General features: G+C 53.1%; 7 protein-coding genes across 7 annotated transcripts; 2 read left to right on the top strand and 5 right to left on the bottom strand.

The window, feature by feature from the left end:
• Positions 1-869: 869 nt before the first annotated feature.
• Positions 870-2,669, bottom strand: AYO20_07564 (hypothetical protein; the record flags this gene model as incomplete). Its single annotated transcript, XM_022645849.1, has 4 exons — positions 870-1,565; positions 1,619-2,211; positions 2,280-2,380; positions 2,440-2,669. The coding sequence occupies 4 exons, from the start codon at positions 2,667-2,669 to the stop codon at positions 870-872; spliced, it is 1,620 nt and encodes a 539-aa protein (XP_022498259.1).
• A 1,793-nt stretch (positions 2,670-4,462) lies between these two features.
• AYO20_07563 (hypothetical protein) lies at positions 4,463-5,602 on the bottom strand (the record flags this gene model as incomplete). The annotated part of the gene is made up of 1 exon (XM_022645848.1): positions 4,463-5,602. The coding sequence occupies one exon, from the start codon at positions 5,600-5,602 to the stop codon at positions 4,463-4,465; it is 1,140 nt and encodes a 379-aa protein (XP_022498258.1).
• Positions 5,603-10,063: 4,461 nt separating this feature from the next.
• On the bottom strand, positions 10,064-11,570 carry AYO20_07562 (hypothetical protein; the record flags this gene model as incomplete). The annotated part of the gene is made up of 2 exons (XM_022645847.1): positions 10,064-11,407; positions 11,469-11,570. The coding sequence occupies 2 exons, from the start codon at positions 11,568-11,570 to the stop codon at positions 10,064-10,066; spliced, it is 1,446 nt and encodes a 481-aa protein (XP_022498257.1).
• A 587-nt stretch (positions 11,571-12,157) lies between these two features.
• AYO20_07561 (hypothetical protein) lies at positions 12,158-13,488 on the bottom strand (the record flags this gene model as incomplete). The annotated part of the gene is made up of 3 exons (XM_022645846.1): positions 12,158-12,687; positions 12,754-13,367; positions 13,418-13,488. The coding sequence occupies 3 exons, from the start codon at positions 13,486-13,488 to the stop codon at positions 12,158-12,160; spliced, it is 1,215 nt and encodes a 404-aa protein (XP_022498256.1).
• Positions 13,489-14,818: 1,330 nt separating this feature from the next.
• AYO20_07560 (hypothetical protein) lies at positions 14,819-16,099 on the top strand (the record flags this gene model as incomplete). Its single annotated transcript, XM_022645845.1, has 1 exon — positions 14,819-16,099. One exon carries the CDS (start codon positions 14,819-14,821, stop codon positions 16,097-16,099), a length of 1,281 nt encoding a protein of 426 aa, XP_022498255.1.
• Positions 16,100-17,073: 974 nt separating this feature from the next.
• Positions 17,074-19,346, bottom strand: AYO20_07559 (hypothetical protein; the record flags this gene model as incomplete). Its single annotated transcript, XM_022645844.1, has 3 exons — positions 17,074-17,121; positions 17,172-18,497; positions 18,549-19,346. The coding sequence occupies 3 exons, from the start codon at positions 19,344-19,346 to the stop codon at positions 17,074-17,076; spliced, it is 2,172 nt and encodes a 723-aa protein (XP_022498254.1).
• A 5,599-nt stretch (positions 19,347-24,945) lies between these two features.
• Positions 24,946-26,457, top strand: AYO20_07558 (hypothetical protein; the record flags this gene model as incomplete). Its single annotated transcript, XM_022645843.1, has 1 exon — positions 24,946-26,457. One exon carries the CDS (start codon positions 24,946-24,948, stop codon positions 26,455-26,457), a length of 1,512 nt encoding a protein of 503 aa, XP_022498253.1.
• Positions 26,458-27,283: the final 826 nt, after the last annotated feature.

Here is a 27,283-nt window from a genome sequence, read left to right as displayed (position 1 = left end):
GCCTCTTTTTTGCCACTCCCTTTCCTTTCCCTCCGAACGTACTCCTACCTCTAACTCTCCCTCACTGTCATATGTTCTCATGCGTCTCTTTCTGTTCCATGGACAGTGCACCGCCGCGGCCTCACCAGAGTGGTGCGTCGGCAGCCTCCGATGTGTACACGACACCGCACACACACCGTGGGAATGGGAGCGGTGAGAGCTCAGTCCATCGTCGTCGTCGTCGTCGTCGTCGTCGATTTACTACCTATCTATGTATGTATGTGTTCAGCCTTGGCCTCGCGCCTCCAACTTGCTTAGTTACATCCGTACATGCAAAGAGGACAATGTACTTGTAGGGTGTTTGAAAACCTCGAGTTGAAGGTGTGAAGTATTCCCCAGGGGTCCAAGAACTCAGAATCCAGAACTCGGAACTTAGATCTCGGCTCCCTACATACCTATGTAGGTACGTGTGGGTCGCTGGGTCACTCGCACGAGGAGAGCCTGACAGAAAATTACAAGGAGATCCAACCATGGGCCATGGGTCATGAACCGTGAACCTTGAGCCATGCCCGAGTCAACCGTCGGTGGTGGCTTATCGTCTAGCATCATGTCTCATCAGTGAGCATCAAGTGAGCCTCGCGGACAAAGACATGTACTTAGTCGTACATGTTGGGTTTGAATCGTTTGATTTTTAGCTTTAGATCCATCCCTAGGCTCTCAAGTCCAAAGTCTATGTCTAGCGTTGACGTTGGATGAATAATGAATGCAATCTATTTCTATATATTCAATCCGTCGATCCATATACACATCAACCGCGGGTTCAAAGACAAGCCAAGTCAAGTCAAGTCAGTGAGAGACCTATCACCGTGATTTTTCCACGTATGGACGATTTACAACAAGAAGCGGAACCCTCTTGCAGCAGCCTCGGCGGGCACCGCGCCCTCCTGGACAAGGACTGAACTGCCCACGACGCCCTTGGCATCTCTGGCGGCCGCAGTGGCGGCGGGAGAGTTGACCGCGCCTTCGACCCACTCGCCGCGGTCAAGCTTGCGGTTCAGCCTTGCCAAGATGATCCGGAGCACGGTGGCGGCACAGATGGCGATAAATGCCGTGGCGGAGCAGACGCTCATGGCCAGGACATAGCGCGGCCCGTCGCTCTCGGGGAACATGTAGCTCGCGTAGATGGACGAGGTGTTGCTGACGGCGTTGATGGCCGCGAGGGCGGCGGCGCGCTTGGCCGGCGGTCGGGGCATCGTGTTGCTGATCCAGCCGAGCGCCACCACGTAGCCCGTGTACACGCCCGGCACCATGAGCATCATGGCGAGATAGCGCGGTGCGGTCGCCGTGGTCGCGGCGGCGAGGATGAACGATGCCACAGCCACGTAGAGCGGTAAGGTGACGTGAAAGAAGCGTTCGCCGGTGCGGTCGGCGTGCCAGGCGTTGAAGAAGGCCGTGATGACGCAGAGCACGTAGGGTGGTGCGGTGAGCAGTAGCGAGGCAATATCGCCGTATCCAAGCGTCTGGACGACGGTCGGAAAGAAGTTTGTCACCGAGCCGGACGCGACGATACAGAACAGCATGAGCATCTAGAACAGTCGGGTTAGAAGACAAGAGGCAAGATCCAACAGAGAAGACTCACCATGATCCACATCTTGATATCCTTGACGGCGAGCTTGAAACCGTGCCAAAAAGTCTGTTGCTCGGCACCCACCCAATCGTCCTCCCCGATATCCTCCTCGAGACGCCATACGGCCAGCTCCTTCTCCTGGGCGCTCAGCCAGGGCGTCGTTCGCGGAAAGTTTGGCAGGATGAAGATGGCCAGTAACGCGACCAGAATGGTGACGCAGCCTTCAATGATGAACAACCATCTCCAGGCTCGTAAGCCCGCAGTCCCATCCATGTTCTTGGTGATCCCTGCGGCGATCAGGCCCGAGAAGGCACCCGAGATAAGAGACCCCGAGTACAACAGCGCCGTCCTGAAACCCAACTCCTTCCTGGTAAACCAGGAACTGAGGTAGTACAGACAGCCTGGGAAGTAACAGGCCTCTACGAAACCAAGAAAGAATCTAACGGCGATGAGACCTCCAAAGGAGTTGACAGCAGCAGTTGCGGCGGAGATAGTTCCCCAGATGACCATAGCCGTGGGTAGGTAGATACGGGGCTTGCCGATCTTGTTGAGAAACAAGTTGGATGGAATCTGCATCAGGAGGTAACCGACGAACAGGATACTGACTAGAAGCATACCATCGTCAGAAAAAGGGGCGACTTTGTCTCGAGATGTCACCGAGCAGAATACATACCAGCTGTCTGGTACTGCGTGCCATGAAGTTTCAGCTCGTCCTCGAGACCAGCAAGTCTGGCTGCAGCAATATTGTTGCGGTCAAGGTAGTTGAGAATATACCTGAGTGCGGGTCAGCCTCGCACATACTTGTCCCATAGGGGTAGGTCTCATCAACGAACATGATGACAATCATAGGGATCAGTCGAAAGTCGATTTTTCGAACAAGGGCCCGCTCTGCGGCCTTTCGTTCCTCTGGACTGAGTGACTTCACATATGGAGGGGGCTCCCTTCTTGCGGTTATGACGCTTCCAATGTCTTCTTGAAATTCTGTGGCGTTGACCTTGACTCCGACTGAAGAACTCTGGTCAGAGTCATGGATGTAATCCTGGGGAACCTCGTGGGAAGCCATCGTGGGAGCAGCCTGTCGACAAATGCCAGGACTGACAGCGAATTCTTGTCCCGTGCCTGGGTAACAGCTTGACCTGGACTAGAAGGGGAAGAAAATGCCATACGAGTGCTGGAAAGAAGCACCCTTATACCTTCTGCCATCCCTTCATGTGGGAGAAATCCACATGGCCACCCCCTTGAGAGCACGTTGAGTAGCGACATGCGCATGTAACTCTAGGACCTCCACTCGCAATCGCCTCAAGAGGACATCAGAGTCGCCATCTTCTCCATATTTCCCATAGAGGGTTGAAATTCTCAAGTCATTCCAGAGTGCCCACCAATGATCCATACGAAGCAAGTCACCAATGAGGATGTGCCGGCTAAATACGAGGCGGATAGATTGCCTGGAAATCATGTCGATCTGGGTGGGCTGTCTGCCGTCTCCGGATATTCCTCGCACATAGAGGAAAAAGCATTGGGGATTGACCGGGACCCCACGCCTGGGGAGTTGGTCTGGCCACAGTTTGTGGCAGCTGGAGACCGAAGTGGCGGAAACGCAATTGTGTGTGGAGAGGAAGAGGGCGAAAGTCGACCTTGCAGAATAGACGTAGTCAGTGAGACGGTGTATGCACCTCAACGTTGCATCCATTATCGGAAAACGTCGTTTCCTCACCTCGCTCGTACTTGGGTCGCTTCATTCTTCGTGGCGAGATGCATGAAGCCAAGAGAAGCTTCGACACAATGCAAAGATTGCAACTAAGTTGTCTACTGGCTGACTCTATCGTGGATTCACAGTAAGGACAATAGCCTTGTCCCAAGGCTCGTAAAGTACTAGCGATTTGCTTCTTCCCCCGAATCTCAATCCTGAGGCCCCAACGCTTCCGCGACCACCGCCAGATAACATCTCGCATGGTTATCAGTCAACCGGCCTGCATCTCTCACGCATTCGGTGTTACCTCTACTCCTACCTAGCCAGAGCTCTTCATATCCGGCGCAATGGGGGCGAAAGACCCGGAGCAAGTTGTTCCGCGAGTGTCCGGAAAAATTAGGGTGTCTGTTGACTGCGCTGGTGCTATTACGTCGATCTCGAGCGAGCGTTGATCGTCCTCTTGCCCCGCGGACCCGTCGATCTTTTGGTCATTTTGAGAGAGCTCTATTCTTGACTTGTGAGAGAAAGCAGGGAACAAAACGGGCCTGTCACACTCACCCGGCCACCCGGCAGAACAACATACTGTCTGCACACTATGCCGTTTGTCAGCTCGCTTGAATTGGTGCCTTGCCGCACTAGTCTCTGTTGCACTTGTACACCAGAGAAATCAGGGTTAGTGCCCCTGCGGCCGGGACCTTGAATAGCTCAAAAAATGTGTGGAAGCCATAGATAGGGAGGGGATACAAGAGCACACCGCGCTCGGCGAATGGCCCGTTCCTGCGTTTGTACGACCGTGTGGCATAGACGAGAAGCGAAAAACAGAGAACAAAATAGCGCAAGGCGCAGACGCAGGCTGGACGACACAAAATTGTTATAGTATGGTATAAAAAACTTCCCCCCCGACCTTTTCATGATCACACGAGTTTGCCCAGCTCATCTTGGACGTTTCGGATTTTCCATCAATCTAAGAGAAATTCTTGCTCTCGGCATTGGCTTCGCTCATGTACAGTATATGTCGGACATTTCAAAACATTCTGCGTCAACATCCCACCAAAGAACAGGCTCTTTGCAGAGGTCTAGAGCCATTCCAGCAGTTTTCGGTATCACCGGTTCCCAGACGCCACGCCATGAATTAGTAAAGACCATGGAGAAAAAATCACACATCATTAGCTGCTGTTGCCACCACTGGCTCCATCACCGTTCCTGACAGACACACGCCTGCCCACCATTGCTTGCCGTATGCTCCCAGCTTCGGATGCGGTGGGGGTAGCATCATCTTCCGTCATGACACTGCGGTACATGGAAGAACCACGGCTCAGAGTAGGACGCAGGGCGCCAGACGCTTCCTCGGGGGGGTCATTGAAAGGTGACCCTTCAATGGGACTGACAGGAGCTGAGTCTGCAAATGGATTTCGAATCGTGGAGGGACTGGGCGGTTCAGCACCGGCTCCGCCAACAATAGATCGGTATGGAGGTGGTGCTGTGGCTGTCGAGGACGGCCGAGGAATTGGATCAGCTGCAATATTGGTGACATGAGGGTTGGCGCGAGTTGGGCTCGGTGGCGTCACATTGGTCACAGCATCTCGGTACGGAGGTGCGACCTCGTCAATACTGTGAAGACTTGGCTCCCCGCTGTGACCGCTTGCGCGAGACAGTGTGCCCGGGCCACTTCGGACGCTGGGATCTCGGCTGCGAATGCTATTGGAGCTGGAAAATCGTCCGCCCATGAGCAATTCAGCGTCAAAAGAAAAGGCTCGCAGATGCCGTGTCCATTTCTTCCCTGGCTTCTTCGGCGCTTTCTCTGACATGGCAGCACCGGCACGTCTCTTTCTCCTCCTAGCACAAAAGAAAAACAAAAGAATGGCCGCGATGGCAGCAACGACAATCGGGACGGCAATAGCTGCCTTGAGGGCGGGAGAGCATGAAATGCTGTTGCAAGAAGACTTTTCTGAGACGGTGACGGCACCACCTGTGGTACTGCTGGCCGCATTGGATGCTGAGGTAGATTGACTGCCCACGCTGGAGTTCAGTGACTCTGACGGTGAGCCGGGGGTGGCAATCGAGGTAGCGAAGGTGGTGGAAGCTGTTTGGGAGGCAGAGGGAGCAGGCGTGCCGGCGCTCGACGTGTCGGAATCTGATGCGGCGGTTTGCGATGCACCGCTGCTGGTGCGTGTGAAATGAGTCCCGGTGGTCTGGGAGAACTCGCTCGCAAAAGACGAGGCAACGCTGGCAAGAGATGAAGTGTTGATGTCTTGCTGGCCTACTCCCGTGAAGCCGGAATTGTCTGGGGTGTTTGTAAAGGCCATGGTGAACGATGGAGTACGGGTCGGATTCAACGATTGAGAGAGCGACGGAGTGAACGAAAGAGAGGGTGATGAGATATCTGGCAGGTCTCGACGGGCAACACGGGGCGCCGTGAGGAAGAGACGAAGGACGGTTGCGAGATCCAGAGTGATATCGACCCCGCGAGAGGGTAGGAGTGTGACATGTAAAGAGGGAGAGGATCGGAGGGCAAAGGGGGCAGGACAGCGCCCAGGATTGTGTCGCAGGTCAGCCGACTTTTCAGGCCCAATCTGCGGTCTGGAAGCCTGGGCTGGGTATTGGGGGTTGGCGGAGGAGAGAGCCGACAGTAAGGAGAGAAGGGATTGGCGAAAAGTGTATTTTCAGGCTCGTCGCAGGCTCAGCGTCAGCACCGAGAGTAATAAGAGAACACGTATGAGGGTGGCCCGTGGGCTGGAAGGATTATAATTGCAAGGAGTCGTTCTGGGACGAAGATGGGAATGATGAATACGAAAAGTCCGGGATCAGCGAGGCGCAGTTTGGCAATTGGGGTCTCGCACAAGGAAAAGATGCCAGTTCGCCAGCAGCTGAGGCCAGGCGGAAAAAGGCGAAGGATGGCCTACTGAGTAAGGGAATACGAGGAGGATTCCCAAGGGGGACTTTCTTTTTTAACGAGACCAGGGCAGGGTAGCCTTGATACGGAGTAGGGAGGGCAGTGGATGAGAAAGAGAGAGGGGGGGTGCATGGGCGGCTCACCCTTCACGCAGGTACTAGGGCTAGCGGCACTCCCTGGAGCTCTAGGAGCTCTAGGCGCTGTCGGCCAAGGACGTGCTTAACCAGAACCGCCAGTGCCATGCCCGTCAGGCGGGCCCCTTCTACTCCCCTCTGGGAGAGGTCTGAGGGTAAACGCTCCGAAGCCTAACAAGAACTTATTCTTGGCATTTGGGGGAGAGGAAATGAGGATTGGCTCCCCTGCGTTTAAACCACGTGCGCTATCCCTTTGCTGAATTTAGGGGCTCTAATCCGGTCCCATCAAAGCACCCATTGGGATAGATTAGCTTCCCAGTTGGCTTCCGTGCTTCCTTAAACCACCACGCTTCACTATTCCTTCTCAGGCCGGCGGACATCCGAACGCCATCTTATTTTCCCTGCCTTGACCTCATTTCATCCTTCCCTTCCAAGCCTGCAGTTTCTCGCCTATCAACCGACCCCAAGCCCCGACTGCCGACTCAGCCTGGGCAACTGGGCTGGTCCTCGCTTCTCCGTACTTACGAGGTACATACTGGTATGTTCCAGTCTGGTCACCTACTATAAACTAGTCCTGGCCCCCGACCGCCACGGAAGTCACATTTTTCGTCGAGGTTCATTTCAGGTGCGCGCCAATATCTGCAACAAGGTGGCGCTGAGAGTTTCAATTGTAGTGACACTTTATATCTTGTTACGTGTCTACGTGTGTCTCCTGTTTTAGGGACAATCGTGCGCGTTTCCTTCACCTGCAAGGCAACTCCCCATCTAGCTCTCTACTCGTAGGACTTGAATGAATCGGACCAAAAAAAAAACCCTGCACCTGAACGGCCGCCTTCAGAAACTACTTGGAGCTGCAATGGCATCTGCACGCAGCCATGGCCAGCCCTTCTGGCGAACCATTGCAACGCCGGAATCCAATGTCTATTAAAAGCTACAGATGGCGTCAAATCTAGATGTCCGATGCTCCACCAACAGAGCACGTGGAGCACTGATGATTGGGTATAATCACATGACACGGAGGTTATAGATTGCGACTTGCCGACCTCCGACATGGTCAGTGAGCGACAGCCTGAGACAAGTTGCAACGAACCACCAACACTTGCCTGCAAACCTGCTTGACATTCCCACGTCTTACCCAATGCGGTTATCTTGACTCAAGCAAACCAACCTGTTTGTCCTTGACGAGTGTTCTGCTGGGCGCTTGGGGTACGCCTCTTCGATCCTTAGTCTGTCCCCAGTCGAAACCATGACGTACTTTGCCTACTTTTTGTTTCCCCCAGCAACATCCGGGCACGGAAAACTTTTGTAAAAAGACGATCCAGTTGCTCTTGGACAAAAACGGCGCCCGTGGTTGCCTAGGTTTGTCGCTTTCATTAGTCATATCGAATCTTGAATCAAAAAGACCCAGCATGGCTGGCTGCAACAGTTGACATGCTTTTGTTCCCACGAGTGAAAAGTCCCTTTCCTCCATCCATCTAACCAACTCTCCGTTTCCAGTCGTCGTTAGTAGGTAATCCAGTAGTCCCGCCGTTGAAATAATAATGTGGCAGGCAACGGTGTGCTTGCATGGCTGCGGAGTTCCCTGTCAGGTAACACGGCACTTGGTGCGACTTCAGCCTTGGGGGGGAGTAATAAGATGCCCATCAGAAATTTGCCCTGAGCTGGTGCTACCGTGCCTACTCATTATTGTCCTCAACCGCCGTGCGAGGGTACAATTTTCGGAGGTCATGTTACACAGCATCGGCCTCTCGGTGATGTATTCTGTACGAGGGTACATACCATGCTGCGGCTCAAGGCAGCCCGCACCGCATCTGCGCCTCCCTATCGCGGAAAAAGGACCCATCTATCTCTCATGGAGTGGACTCAAATGGCCTGGTTCCCATTTGGATCTCTTGTCATCATCAATCTTCGAGTCCAGTCGAGTCCACGGGATATTGGGTCGCACGATGTGTTTGACCACACAGGTCCCATCCATCCATCGCATCTGATCTAAGGTTTTTTCCTTCCCACGCTTGCCAGGCCCGTTGAGGAATCTTGCCTAATAATGAGTGGCTGGCAGGTCCGTATGCGTGCGCGTGCATGCGAGAAACCCGTTATTTTCCCCTCCATCGTCCCTCGATTGCTAGATCTAAGCTCTCCTCCGTGGGCGGATCTTTGTGGATATGCAATATCACTAACGTGATCGAAACGGGCGCAGGGACGAGGTTAGTACTCCGTACGGAGCACCGAGCAACAACTTTCATGGGTTGTAGCTAGGCTAAATACCGTTGCGTCACTGGGGAGGGCAAGATGCTATTCTTGTGCTCCGCAATCATGAGTAACAACATCCAAGCTCTTTGACCCGCTCGGGTTCCCAGCCTCCCTTGCCTACTCGGTACATCAACCTCAATCTATTACATGATGTGGCCTCTCCTTGATGGCAGAACACCCTTGCTCGGCGGCATTACAGGTATGTACTCGGTACGAAGTCGAGGTCCGCGGTATGGACCGAGCGTCAAACACCCCTGCCGTTCAAAAGGCCGCAACTTCATGCAGAAACACTCGCATAAGGCAGATATGTACGAGGTATATGGAACGGACCACCCCCACGCGCTTCGTTCTGAGAACTCTCACACTCGCACCCTGTCCGATGATAGGTTGAGAGCTGGCGCTCCTCAGGAGTTTCTCCTGTCCAAACCCAGGTGCCTTTGACCGCACGGTCTTGAGTTCAAGTTCCTCCGTTGTCGACACGCACTGGAAAGAGAGACGCAAGGTCTTTTTGCAGGGAGGGATGTGAGAGACGGACCAGACAGAGACTAACCTGCCAGCTTGCAGTCCGGCAGTCGAAGTGGCTTTGCCAGCCATAACGCTGGTGTGCTCCTGCCAACGATGTATTCGTTGACCGACAGAATATGCTTCAGCCTGTGTCGGCGAGAGTCGTCCAGGCCATACGATTATGTTCGCTAAACAGGCTCTGCTCTATCTCTGGGATATCCAGATTGATTGACCCAGCAAGTCGACAAGTCAACCTTGTATGACGCCTTTGTCTCCCAATATCCTAGAGTGACTGGAGTCGTGCAGACTACCCAACCAACAACGAAGAACCCAACCGGGCATCCCATCCCTCGTTCTCCCCATCTCCCAATCCCAATCTCCATCTCCCTCTCCATCGCTCATATATCGTCTGTCTACAGGTGCCCTCTTTAGAAGAAGACGTTGAGAAAAGCAATAAACCGGATAGGGAAGGTATGTAGAGGAGAGAACCTCCCCTCTCCCTCTGTGACCTCAATCGATTTGGAGCAGCCACCCACCTGCAGCCGCAACCACCTCTGTGATCTATTTTGCTGCTCTCGAGTGGATCACTATCACACATTGGTGTCGCTCACAAGTCGCTCACAAGTCGCTGTTGTATATATTAGCCACTGCACAAACAAGCACAAGCATATGGGGCACGCTGGATGCCTGCGTTGTCCGGGTACGAAGAGCCGTGGAATCAGAAGCCGAAGAAGCACTACAGGAATAAATATCGAGTTAAATGTACAGTATGGAAAATGGACGACTGATTCTTCAAGGTCAATCGTGGCCGTGGACGCACTACTGCGCACAAGACACAACTTGCACCAGGGACAACTAGTATGCTCTGCTCTGTAAGAAGCATATTACTCGACTACATATAAAGTATGTAATTGCGATATGTTCCCTACATAAAATCTACACGCTGTAGCTCGCAACGCAATCACCTCACCTCACCTCACTCCTGATCATGAGTAACTCGGCTTCGTCCCCAGCGGCACAGGTGGAGGGGCAACGCCCATCGAAGCTACGCTCCCATGCATGTTTGCTGGCTTCTTCGGTGGCGGAGGTGGTGGGGGCTTGCGTGATAACGACGCCGCCATCTCTGGACTTTGACTCTGCGGAGATGTTTGCATGGGAGCAGTGCCCCCTGCGTTGGCACCGTTGGGGGACTGGGCGTCTTCCGGGGTTGGCGATGGCGAACTGTGCTTCTCAAGGAACGAGTTGAGGCGCCCTGTCACGTTATACTTCTTGTTCCACTCGCTGGCTTTGGCGCCTGCGGCGTTGATGCTATCTGAATGACGTTCCCGGAATGAATTGGCCGTGCGGACAGCCGATCCCGCGTCAGCAGCAGAAACGGATGCTGGGTCCTTATAGGCACTTTGGGCTGTACGCATTGCGGCTTGCTTCTCCGCCCAAGTCGTCCCTTGGGCCTGGCTTTGCGCTGGTGGTTGCGGTTGCGCCGCGTAGGGTTGCTGGATGGGTGCAGTGGTGTTGACGGGTGGCGGAGACTGCGTTGGTGTGACGAAAGGAGGTGTAGAGTTTGGTGGCTGGGCGGCGCTGGAGTTCGAATTCATGCGGGCGAAGCGAGCTTGAAGCTCTGATAGTTGATTTACAGGTGCTTGAGAGGCTGCAGGTGGGCTCTTCACAGCACTTGTTTGGCTTTGTTCATTTTGCCAGGGGTTTGTACTTCGATCAGACCCAATACCCAGAGCAGGCACTGAAACACCTGCATTCCCCAGCCTGTTGATAGCAGCTTGATTGATGCCGTAACTCGTACTTGGTTGTGGGTTAGGTGAGGCCGCAGGCACTGCATCGTAGGCTGGGGGAGCGACGGGCGGAGGCGGAGAATTGACGACGGGGGGAGGGGTAGCTGTACTCCCTGTATGCTGTCGAGAGGGTAGTCTTGGAGGTAGACCCGGCTTCGGTTTGGATGGTCCTGTTTCCACATCTTCCGCAGACCGAAGCAAGTCGCGGTGGACGGGAGGAGGGGGGAGGTGGTCTGTCTTGAGCCCTGTCCTATCAGCACGATACGGTAATGGCGGACCTGAAGGCCTTCTCTCTTCCTCCTCTTCTTGCTCGGGAGTGTGGACTGCTCGGCTTGCGCTGGAAATCTGCTCTTGAGTCAAGGGAGCACCCCATCCTTCCCTCTGCGGTGTAATCTCGTTGGGCAAGGCAGCGCCGCCGTGATAGTTGACGTTCTTGGGCGGTGGGCCAAAAGAGGCCGGATCTTTGAGGGTCGCAAGAGGCCGCGACACATGCTCGCCCTCGTCTTTCTTGTTGGGATCTCTGGTTTTCCCCATCCAGCCAGCCTGTTCCACCGTTTAGCGCCTTCCGCCACGACAGCATAGGTCGCAGGAATCAATTACTGACCACTTGGTTGATGCCCTTGAAATCACCTCTCCATGATTCTTTCCCTCCATCCCGGCCCTTGGGGTGCCATCCATCCTTCATAACGGACCTGAAGCCACTCATCTTGGCCAGGTACCGAGGGAGAGCTCGTGTGCTTTGATCAGCAGGAACGGGAAGGAAACGGCGACAAGACTAGCTCCGCCGAGAGGGAGTGTCTCGTAATCGGTCGAAGGGCTCGCAGACAGACCGCGTGGATAGTATGAGGTCGGTTCTTGGGGTCCCTAGATCATGGAAAGATGCCGTATCTGGTGGTGGTAGCAGGTGAAGAGGGAACAATAAGTGGACTCGGGTCGCTGACGTCGCAGGCTCGCAGCCCACTCCCACTCCCTCTCCCACTCATGGGGCCGCCAGGTCTGGATGCCAAGCCCCGCGGCTTGTCCCATTCGAGAAGCGTGACGCGGCCGCCCTATTCCGCCTCAGCCTTGCGCCTGTTTCAATGCACAAGGCTGCCACTGATGCAGTCTCTACGACCCAAGAGCAGGTTCAAGTGCACAAGTGTGTAGTCGAGAAAACTAAGATTGGAGATATATCTCCCGGTCACGCGCAGTTGTGCATTGTTATTTGAGGAGCGGACTGGAGGGGCTCTCAGAAGAAGACCTTTCACCCTTACCAGCCAACAGAGACTGGAGAGAGTGTCTCTGACGACACTGTTATGTGCTCTTTGCCTCTTCAGGCTTCCTGGGCTTGTACACTTCGCCAGTTAGCTTGATCTCATACTCAGCGTCCTTCCCTCTGCCCTCTGCCTCCAGCTTCCGCACCAAGGGAATGACCTCCTTTCCAAACTGCTCAACCTCATCGTCGTAGTGGAGAAAGGCAGTCAGCAATATACTAACACCCAGACTCTTCAGAAGCAGTATGCGATCGGCGATCTGCTGGGGCGTCCCGATGAGCTTCGTTTTAAACCCATCATTGTATTGCACAAGATCCTCGAACTTGCTGTTCGCCCACATGCCAGTCTTGTCGGCGGTTGACGCACCGGCATTCTTCACTTGATCGCCGAATGCCTCAACAGCTTCTTTGTCCGCCTTACCTTGAATCTCCTGTAGGACACGGATTGCCTCTTCCTCGGTCTCCCGCGCAATTACGAACCCGTTGACTGCGAATTTGACTTGATCTTCTCGGCTTTCACGACGAGCACGCTCCTTGACATCGGCGATCTGTGCCTGGAATCCCTCGAGAGCTACAATGTTGTCCCCGTCAGTGAAAGTGGTCTCCATGATAACTGTCAAGTGGGGCTATGTCTTACTGTTTCCATTCATGAAATAGTACGAGGACACTGTGGCGGCGTTCTCCCTCGCGTCAATCGAGTTTCCACCTTGAAAGATTTCTGGGTGATCCCTGCCTTCCCACTTTAGAGGTTTGGGCTGGAGCGTGTAGTCGTGAAACTGGTAGAAGTCGCCTCGGAAAGTGAACTTGTCTTCTGTCCAGATGCCCTTGAGACAGGTGATGAACTCTCTCGATCGTCGATAACGTTCAGCATGATCGAGCCACCACTGGCCAATGCTGGTGAATTCGGCCTTGAACCAGCCCGAAACGACATTGACTGCCACCCGGCCGTTGGAATAGTGGTCGATACTTGCGATCTGCTTGGCTGCAACGGCGGGGTTCCAGGGCCCGGGCAGGAGTGCGGCAATGAGATTGAGCTTTTTAGTTTGGTGGAGCAGAGCTTGAGAGAAGGAGACAGGCTCATGTTGATTCTCAGCTCCGTAGCCAGACATGAACCGGATTTGTGAGAGAGCATACTCGAAGCCGACGTTCTCTGCTGTTTGAGCGTACTTGACATTCGACTCGAGGTCCCATTTGGTCCGCTGCGGGATTTTGGATATGACAAGGCCGCCGGACACGTTAGGAACCCAATAGCTGACATAAAGATTAGTGCTAGATCAACGAAAAGAGTGTGTAGACCATACGCAAATTTGATCCGATCTGGAGCCGAGTTAATATCAGCCTGGTCGGTAGGAACCACAACGTTGGAAGCCATCGGCTCAGCCTTGCGAATTAGATATCGGGCGAAAAGTATTCACAAGTACCACCACGTCCCGCAAGGCTTTGATGTCTTTTCGACGGCACAAATTACTGCTCTCGACTTTTTCAAGGAAGGTTATGTTGACATTTCATTCCCTTTCTCTCAGATGTCTATTCGCTTGCTTGAAAAATTTCTCGAGCGGAGAACCTGGCTTGAGGGATAATCAACTGACGGACAAATGGAACTTAGGTCTTGTAATACTCAACTTTCCAAGCAGAGAACTGTGTCATTGTGTCCATAACTTGTGCACGTTGCGCCAATCGAAGACTCGCGCAGCGGAGCAAGAGTCGTGCAGCCGAGAATCACAAGAGCGCTGCTCCTATCGACCCCGCAGACACACAGACAGAGACCCAGCGCGAGAGGGTAGGCAGTATTTGTTCCAGGTCATGATGGCATACGCCATCAAGATTGCGTCGTCAATGTGACCTGCCATTGGTCTTTGAACCGAAGTCGATATGCAGCCACCAAGGAGTCCGCGATGCTGCAGGTCAAAGGCGCGATGGTCGTCATCATGAGGTTGGGTGTTGATTGGCTATAAGCCAGCAACAGAGCTTCTTGGAATGGCACTAAAATGCCTTGCGGGGAGTCCAGACAATTGTCGTATTGTTGCTATACAGGAGAATTTGAGGAGAGCAGCAGATGCATCCCTAACCATCGCAACACGCTCGCTATTCTCTAGTGTCTCGAATTCCTCGAGCAGCTGGAATTTCTCTCGTCGGGACTAGTTCGAAATCACTTTGATGCTCCGTTTGTCGCCTCGACCTGGTGAAAGATGGGGGCAATACTGCAACAAACCAAAGTCACCACGATGCCTGGGAGGGACCATCCACCTCAATCCAATCTTTTGACATATTGATCAAGCCTCCCCAAGCACAGGCGGGAATTGGCAGGCTTTGAAAATCGCTCGCTGTATGTTCGAGATTAGGATTCGCTCCGGACACAATTCCGCATTGCAGGTTCGTATTCGAAAAACTGTGTTGGAATTCGTGCTCAACTGGGTCGAGCACGTCAGTTGAAGAGATAAATGACAAGAAATGGCGGACAGAACGCCCAGACTATTCGATTGGTTTGTACGGAGTGGATGTTTCCTCTTTACCAGAGGGCAGATACTCGACATGTGGTCTGATAAATCTGCCCTCGCGCTTTTCGTATAAAAAGCAATACTTCGAGCGCTGTTAGCGACGATCCACGCAACTCTTGACTTGTCAGATTACGAAGTTGGTTGTTTTTGTTTTTTGAGAAGGAGGTTTTGGACATCTTACCTAGACCTGTCTTGTCAGTGACCATGGGGTTGGTCGAAACTCCTAAGACGGCCGCTCGCGTCGACCAGCATGTCGATTTTTCCAAAGCAGCGCCGCCTAGTACTTCAGAGGAGTGGATTGCGCGCGCAAGGGATGTTGCTCAGATTCTCGCCGTGGACGCCCCCCAGCGAGATATCGAGAACAAGTCACCATCCGACGAAATTCAGCTTCTCAAAGCTTCCGGGTTGACAAAACTCCTGGCACCCAAGGAATATGGCGGCGCTGGTCAGGATTGGTCCATCGCGTACAAGGCTATCCGCGAAGTGGCAAAGGGCGACGGCTCCATTGGCATGCTTCTAGGCTATCATCTCCTGTGGTCCACGACTGTCAACGTCGTTGGCACTGACGAGCAGAGACAGCGCGTGCAGAAATTGATCCTAGATAATAACTGGTTCATTGGCGGCGCCGTGAACCCACGCAATGCTGATCTCAAAATCACCATTGATGGCGAGGAACTCGTGTTCAATGGTTCCAAGTTCTTCAATACTGGAGGCGTCGTGTCCGATGCCACGATTCTCGAGGGCGTGTTAGATGGTACCGGGGACCATATTTTCACCATTGTACCCACAAAACAGCCCGGAATCCAATTTGGCCATGACTGGGACAACATTGGCATGCGATTGACCGAGTCCGGGAGTGTCAAGATCGAGAACGTCCGCGTCCCTTGGACCGACGCTTTTGGGTGGGATAGCACGACCAAGAAACCAATTGACGCCGTGTTGAAGGTTCCTTTTGCCTCCCTCTTGTTACCGACCATCCAGCTGGTCTTCTCAAACTTTTACGTGGGCATCGCACTGGGTGCGCTTGACGAGGCCAAAAAATGGACCACGTCCAAAACCCGCGCGTGGCCCTATGGCGGGGATAACAAAGAAAAGGCAACTGACGAGCACTACATCCTGGCGCGTTACGGGAACTTCCACGCGCATCTGAGGGCAGCTGAAGCACTGGCAGATCGTGCTGGTGAGGAATTGCGGGACGTATACCGGGACCATAGTGAGAAGAGAGATGTGAGCGCTCGGCGGCGGGGCGAGGTTGCGGAATGGGTAGCGAGCATCAAAATCGTGGCCACAGATGTCAGCCTGCAGGTGACCAGTGGAATCTTTGAGGTCACTGGTGCCAGCTCCACAGCCAGAAAAGTTGGGTTGGATCGCTTTTGGAGGGACGTGAGGACGCACACTCTGCATGACCCAGTGGCGTATAAGGAGCGGGAGCTGGGGACCTTTTATTTGCTGGATGAGGTTCCTCAGCCGACCTGGTATACTTGAGATACTGGCCAGGGAAGGACTGATTATGGGCCACAGCGTCGCCCCTCACAGACCTCAAGTAGGTAGACTGATTCAAATACCTTGCATCTTTGCTTGGACAAGGAACCTCGGCTTTCAAGGCTCATAGTGTCGAGTTGTCTTTGTTGCCATCGACAAGGGCTGTAAATCCACGTGACTGTTATGGCACGTTGTAAGAATGTACAAAATTGACCATCCCAAATATAACCTAGTGGTCGCGGCTCACCTTCCTCTTCAGTGATCTGAATCAAGATCAGCCTTGTCAAGTCAGCCTTGTGCAAAGTATGGATGTGCAAAGGTGAAAGGAAGTGCTTTCAGAAGACGATAGAACCAATTAGTTTCCTCCGTGAGAGAAAGAGCTGCATGCTCTCTTCTCCCTCTGACAATAGACCAAATGGGCACGAGAGAAACCCAGCGGCCCTCTGGTCTCCTACTTGTACTAGGCTAAATATCATCCAAGCCGGTTCCAATAGAAACCAACCTGGGATGCCCGTCACTCCAGTGACAAAGTTGAGTCAGGTGCCCAAACCAAGTTGTCCTCGATTAAGAAAAAGGGTTGGCTGAAAGGTCCAATGCTGAAATCTCCTTCCCCCCAGAGTGGAACCCAAGATCAACATGTATTCTCTCTTTATGCCGCCTTAATAACCATCCTTGCGTGGTTGTCGCCCTGCGCCAGACACCTTACTTTGAACCTAATTTCATGATCGAGGTGAAATGCAATGAGAAAGAGCTTTTTTAAATGTACACAGGGCCTGAGTCGAAAAGAGGCCCCCGACGAACAGTTTCGTGCTGTTAACAAGCGACAGAAACAATGCTTTGCTGCAAATGTACTGCAAGGGTCGTAGGAATCGTTAGTGTTCTTGGTGACTTGTCTCAGTGATCACTTTTTGCTCAAGTGTCAACTCGGTGAACAGTGTGATATGTCTAAGATCGCCCGTTGGTGTGACTCGTGCGCACTAAAAGAAATGCGTGTAGACTTTGGATGACTCGTGAACCTCCATTTCCTGTAACATGTTAGCCGTATTTCAATCTCAGAGTAAGGCATGTTGCGCACCATCTTGAAGGTATTGAGCTCCTCTTTGATTTGCTGTGCTAGCATCGGAGTCAATCGATTGCAAGTTGCTATCTCACCCCGTCGATCGTATTCTCCACTAGGCCAGGTATCATAAAACTGAATTCGTGGGCTGAATGAAATGTTGCGAATTAGACCCTGCGGGGTCACTGGTGTATTCTTCGAGTCTAAGCTGCCAAGTCTAGTCATGGAAGTAAAATAGTCGTCATGATCGCTGCTTTCAATGGTGATGGAGTCGGTTCGACGATGACCGGATCGTGGTGGTTCGTCGGCAGGTGTGCTAGGAGCACTGGATTTGGGTGAGTCGTTCATATGAGGAATTTGAGGCAGGTTGAAATCGGGAGCCTTCAAATCCTGTGGCTTGACCTTCGGGGATGGTTGATTTGAATCCGTCCGCTTGAGGATGCCTTTCTTTACAGCGGCTAGGACCTCGGCACGCTCTTTCTCTCCACCAACAATGCTTCGCCGTGATCGTGTATCACTGGATACGGTACCACTATCAAAGGAAAGTTTGGTATCGATGGAATTGCGCTCCAGTTTGGGGAAGCCAGTACCTCCTCTAGCCTGCTCGTGAGGGTTCGCGTTGACGTTGACATTCTCTCTCTCTGCCTCGACTGTGACCATTGACACCTGGGCTATCGTCGCCGAGTTGACTGGCGCATCGGCTGCAGGTACACCCACAACAGATTTTGGCCGGAACAAGCCCACGAGAGATCGAGTGCCCTTCTTGACTCCCCTCCCCATTTTACGGAGCATAACCGAAGCCGAAGAAGCAGTCGAAGAGATGGACAAATTGTCAGTCGAACCGGTAAAGAAGTTGCCCTGGCCAGAATAAATGCTTTCACCCAATCCAGCGGCTTCTTGCTTTTCAGCAATACGCGCTTGTTCAGGCTCCAGCTCATCCTGGTATCTCGAGTTTCTCTTGGATTGTGTCTGATTGTTTGCAACACTCTTCTCAAGATTGTGCTGTGCAGTTGCCTTTCTAAGTTCTGCCGCGCTACCAAATGAAAATGCCCTCCGCAATTTCGACTTGGGCTTCTTCATTTCCTTATTGTTCACCGCAGCGAGTTGTTCGACAGCAAGGCTATGTGAAGCGGACGCCGGGGGAGCAATGGAGGTTGCAACCGCTGGACGTCCTTCGTCGGCGTTGTCAGGGAGAATGTTTATAGGTCGGGACAATGGAGATGGCTGGCGAATGCTCGAATCTCCAAGACGAGACGGTCCAGCAAGTCTCGATTCTTGCCTAGGGGAGGAAGGGGAGGAAACGGGGCCAGGAGGGGTGGCCACGGATGGTTGTTCTGCTCGAGACTGTTTGAATGTAAGTAGGCATTTCTCACAGCAAAACAGCAGAAAACTTACGGAACCGGGTCGGGAGGAACGAGCAGACACCGAGGATGTCACGCTGTCAGAACTCGAGGTGTGTCTGTGATGGCTGGGTCGCTGAGGCGGGAGTAGAGCACCTCCTTGACCAGGGGACGAATCGAGAAATGCCTTTGGGTGAGGAGAGACGGTTTCTTGGTTATCAGAAGCGTGGTTCAGACCTGCAGTCTCGATGCTGCCGAAACTACGTCTCCGATACCTTGCAGCCAGCTCTGCGGGCTGGGGCCGAACCAATTGAAGATCATCAGCACTGGAGCTCTTAGGCTGAACGCTAGTGCCTTGCTGTGAGCTTCGGTAAGACTGCTGGGAATGCAGAGACGGTGTACTATTGGACTGAGTAGGATGATTGTAAAGAGAGCCGACTGCCGCCATTCCAGAGCCAGATGGCAGAGTAGAGCCTGCAGGAATACGGGTTGATCCGTTCTCCGGGTCACTTCGTCGCACATTTCTTCGATAACGATCTGGCGAAGGTTTCGGCGCAGCTGTCGATGGAGGACCCATGAAAGAGCCGGAGGGTATAGGGGGTAGTCCCAGCGACAGAGGACGATTTCCAGCATCGACATGTGTAGGACTATTCGGAGAGGATGGTTGCGAGGAAGGTGACGGAATTGGCTGAGGGGCTTTTGGGGAAGAAATCGAGCGCCCGGTATTCAGAGCGAATGGGCGAGCATTGGGATTGGCGTTGAGATTGCTGGTGGCCAACTGCGGTGTGGACGTGAAGGCGTAAGGGGCAATGGGACCACTAGCTGGCATGCCTCTATACCCAGTGGCAGGCATGTTATATCGGCTCGGTTGGTGGCTTCTGGTCTGTCCTTGTGAGGCCTGAGAAGGATACCCCCCAGAAGACGAGGGGCGACCAAGCATTGTAACCGTCGTTGTTTGGGGAGGAAGTGTTTGGACCAAAGCAGCCATCTTCTGTTTTGGCTGTGTTCAAGCAAAAGTTTGCCTGGTATGAGCCAGGTCGTGGTAGGGCAATCTTGTTTCAATTTTGGGGGCCGGTTAAAGGAGAGTCTTTCCTCGAGGAATCAACTGCGGATAGCCAAAGTCAGTATTTCCTGAGCCAATTTTCAGGTTGGCCGGAACTCGACAAACCGCGTAAACTTAGGAGGCACGCACTTTGGGGTATGGTTATTCTCTTCTCTCTTAAAATATGGCACCACGTCTTGACATGCCAGGGTCAGAGCGTGGATCTGTTCAAGCCCCTTGATAGATGGGGGTTTTGCTGCCGCGGGTCCAAGGAGGCCCTAGACTGAACAGGAATTGAACGAAGGTAGATTATGTACGTGACGGTAAGAGTCGAATGTCGAACAAGAAAAAGCGAAGGGCTTGAAGAAAGTCGTCTTCACAGGAGACAGAAAGCTTCGCAGGGGAGACCTGGTAGCTCAAGAAACGAAGGTAGACAGCTGCGGCGCGAGGACAAGAGCGTGAAGCGAAGGCGGCCGTGGATGGGATGAAATGCAAAGAGGAGGAGAAGACGAAAGGGCAAGTGATAACAACGACGACAATAACGAAGAGATTGTGTCGATTGGATGGATATAGAAGAGGTGGGATGGATGATGGCGGGAAGTGGTGTTGGTAATGAATTGGAAGTGGACGATAAAAGAGGGAAGGAGAGGTTCAACCGCAGTTTGGCAGCCAGTGGTGACAATGGACACAAAATGGCCCAAGCACCATTCAGGAGACAGGCCCAAAAGGCGGGAGTTTCTTTTTAGGCGGGTTAGCTAGTTGGCTAGTTCCCGATCGTGTCCAGCGCACTACCACGACCACTACTCGTAAAAGGGAGTACCAAGGGGAGTGGGATACGCGTCGTGATGCTTGATGCTTGATGCGTGATGCCCCAAGGTGGTTGATGCCTGTGGTGGTTGATGCTCGAGGCCTGTGGGTGCCCTGGGTACAATTAAGGTTAGTGACGTGCTAGGCATCTACCTAGGAGCATCAGGGCTCCCACTGCGCCTGGCAGCCATACCTACCTACGCGTGGTAGTACATAACTGTCATGAATCTGGCCCGCCCCATAGCCCGGCGTGTTCCCTGGAATGCACCCTCCCCATATCTCGCGTCTGACCCTACCCGTATTATGCATAATAATAATACAAAAAATACTCCTTTTTCTGTTCCATTGGCACCTCACCACTACCCCTTTCAGACCGTGTCCAATGACTCTGAGCATTTCGTCCTCTCATGTGTTTCAGATTAGGGTTCGCTCCAGAAAGAGAGGTCAGAGCACGCTCAACGCGCGCTCGTAAACAACTCAATGCTGACACCCATCACAGGACTCTTGCCTCCGTCCATTCCTCTGACTGGCGGTCATGAACCGCGTCTCCAACAAGCCACGGACTCTCAACGACTGACCACCCTGGCTGTACCTACGGAGCACTGGCCTGTTATTAAATATATCGTGGTGCTTAGCTACTGCACTGTCCTTAGCGATCACGCGGAGATGGCTGGACCCACGACTCGTATTTCTTTGTGAGCATGACGCAGACACACAGACCGCACAAATTCCAATCTCTCTCTCCACAAGTTCCGATATGGACAAACGCCGGAAGACGGAGAGTCAAAGTGGTAAGACTGACTCTCGAATCGATCCGACAATTCCTGTGAGAAGGAGAGCCTTGAATACCAACTTTTCCCCAACGAGGTGATTTATGGTTCGATCAACATTTGCAGTCCTCTGTTAATTTTCCCTAGAACTCTCAGCATCGAACGCCCTCGACTCAGGGACACCTCGGTCAAGTAGTTGGTGCTGCCACGGAGTAGGAGGACCTGTTCTCCGTAGCGAGTATCTTGCGCGCATATGGGGAAGTTCCTGGGCACACACCCATAGGTTGAGGAACCGAACAACCGAAACAAGTTCGATGCTGATCACCTTTAGAGGCGCCCACCAGGCTCTCTCGGGTTAAGAAGAGCCCCGCAGCTATCACACCTACAGATCGCTCCCGCCCCTTCGCTGCCTCATCCTCCAGATTGCTCGTTGAAAAGAGATGGGATGGACATTCAGGATCACTAGGGCAGGGAAGAAGAAATCACACTTGTGCCAAACAGGCATGCAGTTGCAACAACGTGCAGGGACCCGTCGAACACATTCCTGACATGTATAGGGTCATACGAGGCCAGGACACCGAAAACCTTGTACGATGATGCCCCGTCACTGTTTTTCCCTTGGGCTTGGCCCTCCCCCTTGTACGGAGTAACGTCGCCTCACACGGCCCCAGAGAATGGATCCAAACGCACATGAAATCCAAGCAGCAAGCCCGTGCCCCTTCAAACTAGATCCATTCTGATGTTGCGTCACTTGGGCTAGCCTTGGAATCGTCGCTGGTTGGTTCTCTGGAGGCTTTTTCTTGCCGAAGTCCTACCTACCTGCAGCCATTGGTAAAGAGAGATTCACTCGAGGTAGGGATCTTGACACCAACGCATCTACACGCTGTCACCTTATAGGTATCAATACAACGAATACTCGTAAAGCATGGGTCGTCGTCCGGGTCCATTTAACAGCATCGTGGTCTTTTCAGCTGAACAGCAAAGATAAAACAGACGGAGCAAGGACCCTGATAATCCATCTGGCCAGTCGCCACTCTTTATCTCCTGGTCTAGATCGATTACACTAAGACACATGCACATGGAAGCCGCCTACATATTTCCCTCTCACATGCAATACATCGGCACCGAGCCATGATGCATGCATTCGTCCTCCGGAGAGGCCTGCAGAATGCATGTTTCAAGTCCACGACACGAGCAAATCAGCTCTTCCGACGAGCAAGCAGAAGAAGTCCCGCGCCGTGACCACCGTGCTTTTGACATGCCAGGTCTCCGCATGACTCAAACTTTGATTTTTAACGGCTTACCCAACAACCATGTGTCTATTCCGCCGATAATGTGGTCTCCTTGGTCTTTTTCTTGCTTGTCCAACTCGAACTGATGACCTCCTCACATTTGAGCATTTACTCGATCTGTCTCACGTGAGAACCATGGAAAAGGAGAGCCTGGTATGATTCCCTTGAGCCGGAGCAATTATTATGTTGTCCTGGACCCTTGTGGCTTCTTTCATGCAACAATCAGGCACAAATGGCTCCTGGCCAACCGATTTGTCCGCACAAATCTTTTCTAACGATTCTCTCCTCCGCGTGCGGGAATTTTTCGAGGGCGAAGCCGGTGCTTGTCTTGATCCAGCAGCTCAACAAATTATTTGAGTTCTGCCACTGGCTCCAGATCTTTCCGCAGTCCGTGAACTTGCGGGGAACAGCTGTCAACATTGCAGCTGCAGCGGCACAAAGACACCACTCTCGCTCCCGAAGATTTAACTACCCAGAGCAATGAATTGTGGAACAAAGAAATCGCCGTTATCGTCCCTTTTCCACAGACAACTTTTCTCATCCTCGTCGGTTTGCCTCAATGTGTTCATAGTTCTTGGGAGATGCCCCGTACTGTACACAGAACCCCTGCGAACCACTGCGGGGCACTGCCTAGGGTTCCCTGAAAACTCTGTGGCTCCATGGGATTGGGTATGCCGGATCACATGCATTCCCGATGTTGATTGCCACCGAGAAGACGTGATCGGCCGACTTTACACCAAGGTGACAGGCACAGGCACCATTTTGTATGGGCAATCCCGACAACCGATTGTGTGAGATGAAAGACGTGAGAAATCAGTTCTTCTGCTTGTTACTGCTGCTGATGGGGGCGGCAATCATGCATGATACCACTTTGCGGTCTTAATTCGATTAATTGGATTAAATTAATCTCGAAGATTCCGACCCAGCTCTGGCAAAGAGTGCGTTCGTGCAATCCTTTCGAACCATGACAACAAGAACAAGGTTCCAGTTTAGGTACGGAGTAGACGATCTGCTTCCACGCGAACACGTTACCTAGCCAGTGGTGTCATCTGACCCAATATTGAGCTGCCGCTTTCAGCTCAGCCAGAGATCAAGTTTTTCTTGGGTGAAACAACGTGGAAGATCTCTCGCCTGAGCGTCAATGATTGAAGCTGGCAATCACACACGAAAGGTTTGCAACAAGCGATATTCAGGCAAGGAAGGTAAGATCTAACTCACAAGGATCTGCTGGTAGGATTGTCCCAGGACTACGAGCCTGACAAGGACAAGGATCATGCAATTTGACTTGAGTCCGCCCCTCTACTCCACGGTTTTCAGAGCATTATCGGTCAGAGATCAACGGGTTCAGATCAAGTCAGCTTGCGACCTGACCACGGTTCGATATGTTATTATCAAGTCTTTGCTCCCAAACCTACCAGTTCCCCAGGTAACCCAAGCTACATCATTGTGATTTGCACCGAGAGTCATATGAACATCCAGATTGCTAGGCTTGTTCTGCTGTGCGACAGGATGGAAGTTGATCTTCTTTTTGTAACGTGTTCACCTCTGAGCGAATACCTCCCTCCCAGTCCACTCACGACCTTTGCAACATCCCATGCCAAACACATACGTCTCTTGCGTATCAGAGTTGACTAAGCTGATGTCGGAGTGGTCCCCTCAAGCAGAAATTTCTGAGAGTGACTGACCGCCTGCTGGGAGATTCGCACTCATCGAATGTGTTGTACAGACCTGGTTCTGTACCCGACTGAGCCGCATATCCTACTGCGGTGCTGCGCTCACGGCGTTACGGCAGGCTCGCAAGGAGATGGTCACACTGCGCAGCCGTTTCCGAAAGCAAGGCTCCAAACCGATGGTTTGTGTAGCTTCCCATGCTGGAAGCAAACAACGAGCAGAGGAAGGCGTTGGCAGATAAGTGGTACCTCTGTGGCTTACTCTCAAGAACCAGTCGACTTCGTATTAATGGTTCCGATCTAGGGTGACACGGCGATGGTCATGCTCCCTCACTCTCGGCTCAGACTCCCGCTATGCTGCAGAACGCTCTCACCGATCCAAACAATGTTGCGTCCCAGGGATACCCCTATCGCCGTCTCGTCCGTCCATTTGTAAGGCCCCCAGGATCCCCAGGGCCCCCCGAGGCTTATTCCGCAATTACTAATTAGCCTCAAAGCTAAGCTTTTACTGTCCCACTTTGCCAATTCCTCCTTCGATTGGAATTTCCTTTTCTGGACCATGTCGCGATGTGTGATTTTGGATTCTGGCGCGGGGCAGTGTTGAATACCACCAGCTTTATCTTCGCGCTCCTAGCCTCAAATGGCACAAAATTGGTGGTTGCCTACATTTTTCTTTTCAGCTGCATACCCTATCTCTGGGTAGATATATACCTGTCAAAGTTCAGCAAAATCGAATTCAGAAAGACAGAAGGTACAACATACAGGAAGGACAAAATTCCAACGTCTTCTTCAAACTTTCGTGGTGCATATCGCAGTTCTTATAGTCTGCCTTGCAGAGTGAGCCCCGCTCTCGCCACGGAATCTCTCAATCATGCCTATCATTAGCAGGCTCGTCAAAGGAATCGGCGCAGGCATTGGAGCAGCATCAGAGGCTATCGCCGACCACAAGGAGAAGAAGGCCGCCAGGGAGCGCGGGGTTTCTCCCAACCCTCCAGGCGAAAACCAGGTGGGGGAAAGCTCTCGGTCTAGATTCGAGTCTGGCGCCCAGTCTGGCCACTCTGAAGACAAGAAATCTCACGCTCACGCCCACGACGACAATGACGACGATTCCTCGAGCATAAGCAGTTCAGACTTGGACAATGATACGGCAGAGTGGGCCCTCGATGAAGTAGCCGAGGAGCTTGACCAACCGCCTCCTACATACGACGAAGCAGCAGCTACGAGCCCTGCATCAGACGAAGAGGTTGCCAGAGCCTTTTTGCACCAACACAAGATCGTTCCGGCTCCCGTCCAACAACTCACCAAACTCCCATGTCCAGTCATCCTCCCCCAACGTCGACCCAAGGATAAATCCCGGGGGTTCGTTCGGGCGTATGCACCGCTACTGGGCGAATGCGCGGGTATAGACCAAAAGACGTTTATCGATTTTATTAACGACCTGGACGTGGCCTCCAAGGCCAGTCCGGTCTTCGACGTGATCAACCTGGCATGCTTCGCCGTGGGGCTAGTGCCGAATCCAATCACGATGGCCGTTTCCATTGCGATCCAGGTCGCCAGCGGCACCGGCAAAGAGCTCCAGTCGCGCTACCGGCGCAACACGTACCTCGACCAAATCAACGAATCGCTCTTCAAACCGCGCGGCCTGTACTGCATGATCATGACCTTCAAGCCCGACAACCCGCACGATCCTGTGATTGGCATGGACTTGACGAACCTGGGCCTCAAGTCCAGTACCGACCAGGCTCTCGTTAAGGCGACCTCGATCCCCGACTCGGAGCTCAAGCAAGCGCTCGCCAAGATCCGCCTGACCTCCGGCGTCAGTCGTGGTGAGCTTTCCCTCCCGGAATCTGCACCCCTCGTCTACCCTGCCCTCGACGCCGCCGCTCAAGCCGCGCTCGACAGTGCGGGAGGTACTTCAGGCACCACCGAAAGCCTCCTCCCCGAGAGCACAAAGGACAAGGTGCACTCCTCCTCGGGCTTCCTCGCCAGCTACCTCGACCGGCGCGCCCAGGCCTCGTACGCGGGCATGCACCCTGACAGCCGACTTGTCATGCCCCCGCCAGAGAAGAAATTCGCCTCGCGGTTCTCCGACCCCAACCACCCGGCGAACTCGGGCACCATCCTCGGCCTCCTCACTGGCGGCCACTTTGACCCGAAAGCCAAGCGCCGCGGTCGTCGGGCCCAGCGCCAGGCGCGCCGCCGCGGCTACGAGCTCAGCGAGACGGACGTGCGCAACGCCGAAATGGGCAGGTTGCCCCGACGCAGGAAAGGGGTGATTCGGCGCGTGCTGCACAAGAATATTCTCTACCTCACCGTCGTCAATCTCCCTACCGAAAGTGAGATGAGGGAGAATATGCAGGAGTTAGAGCGAGAGGGGAGGTAGGTGGGGTGAGATAGCCAGAGCAGAGCAGAGCAGAACAAATGTCGCGACATGCTGCTGTGTAATACTGGGTATGAATGTATGCATGGAAAGGACTCGGGTTTTGGGGTTGGTTTGGCCTTGTCTGAGTGGTCCGGTTGAGCCTCGATCGATATACTTGGTAACTATGTCCATAGCAAGAGAAGGGGGAGACGGTGCAACGCGCATCCCGCACATACCTGTGTACGTCCCGAGAATCTTATGGCCGTTTGCCCACAAGACATGTCCGTCTATCAAGTGAACAGGGCTACCAAGTTTTGGAACGCTCGGTTTCATTAATCTGCCGGCATTGCCTTTGCACTGTGTCGTCCTGAGCCTACATAACTACATACATGCTGCATTAACTTTTTCCGTAGACTCCGTGACTCCTCGCCCAGGGGGATTTCCAGTTTTCATTATTAGACCCCAAGCTCCTTGCGTGTGTGTGTGTGTGCATTTCGTGAGAGATATCAACCTCGGAGACAACACTCTCTTTCGCCTGTCAAGTAATCCATCACGTACGTCCCCTGTTCGCCAGCATTCCGCTGTCACAGTAGAAGATGATGGGAGGCAAGAACTGGGCTTGTTTCCACTTCCGACCTCGCGGCTGCGTTCCCATTTATCCGACAATCACGTACCAACACCCTGGGGCTGCATTATTGGTATCCTCGGGCTTGAGGACTACTCCATTACGAACGCAGAACCTGCAGTCTGGTAGCTCAGGCAGGCCCGGGCATCTGTAGGTGTAGAGAATCCCATCCCTGAAACCGCTCCTTTTCTTCTCGAACTCCTTGTTTAATTCCCGTTCAAA

The sequence above is a fragment of the Fonsecaea nubica genome, assembly GCF_001646965.1.
Source record: "Fonsecaea nubica strain CBS 269.64 chromosome Unknown Scaff53, whole genome shotgun sequence".
NCBI lineage: Eukaryota > Fungi > Ascomycota > Eurotiomycetes > Chaetothyriales > Herpotrichiellaceae > Fonsecaea > Fonsecaea nubica.
The sequence above is the reverse complement of the archived record's forward strand: the minus strand, read 5'-3'. Positions and strand labels throughout refer to the sequence as shown.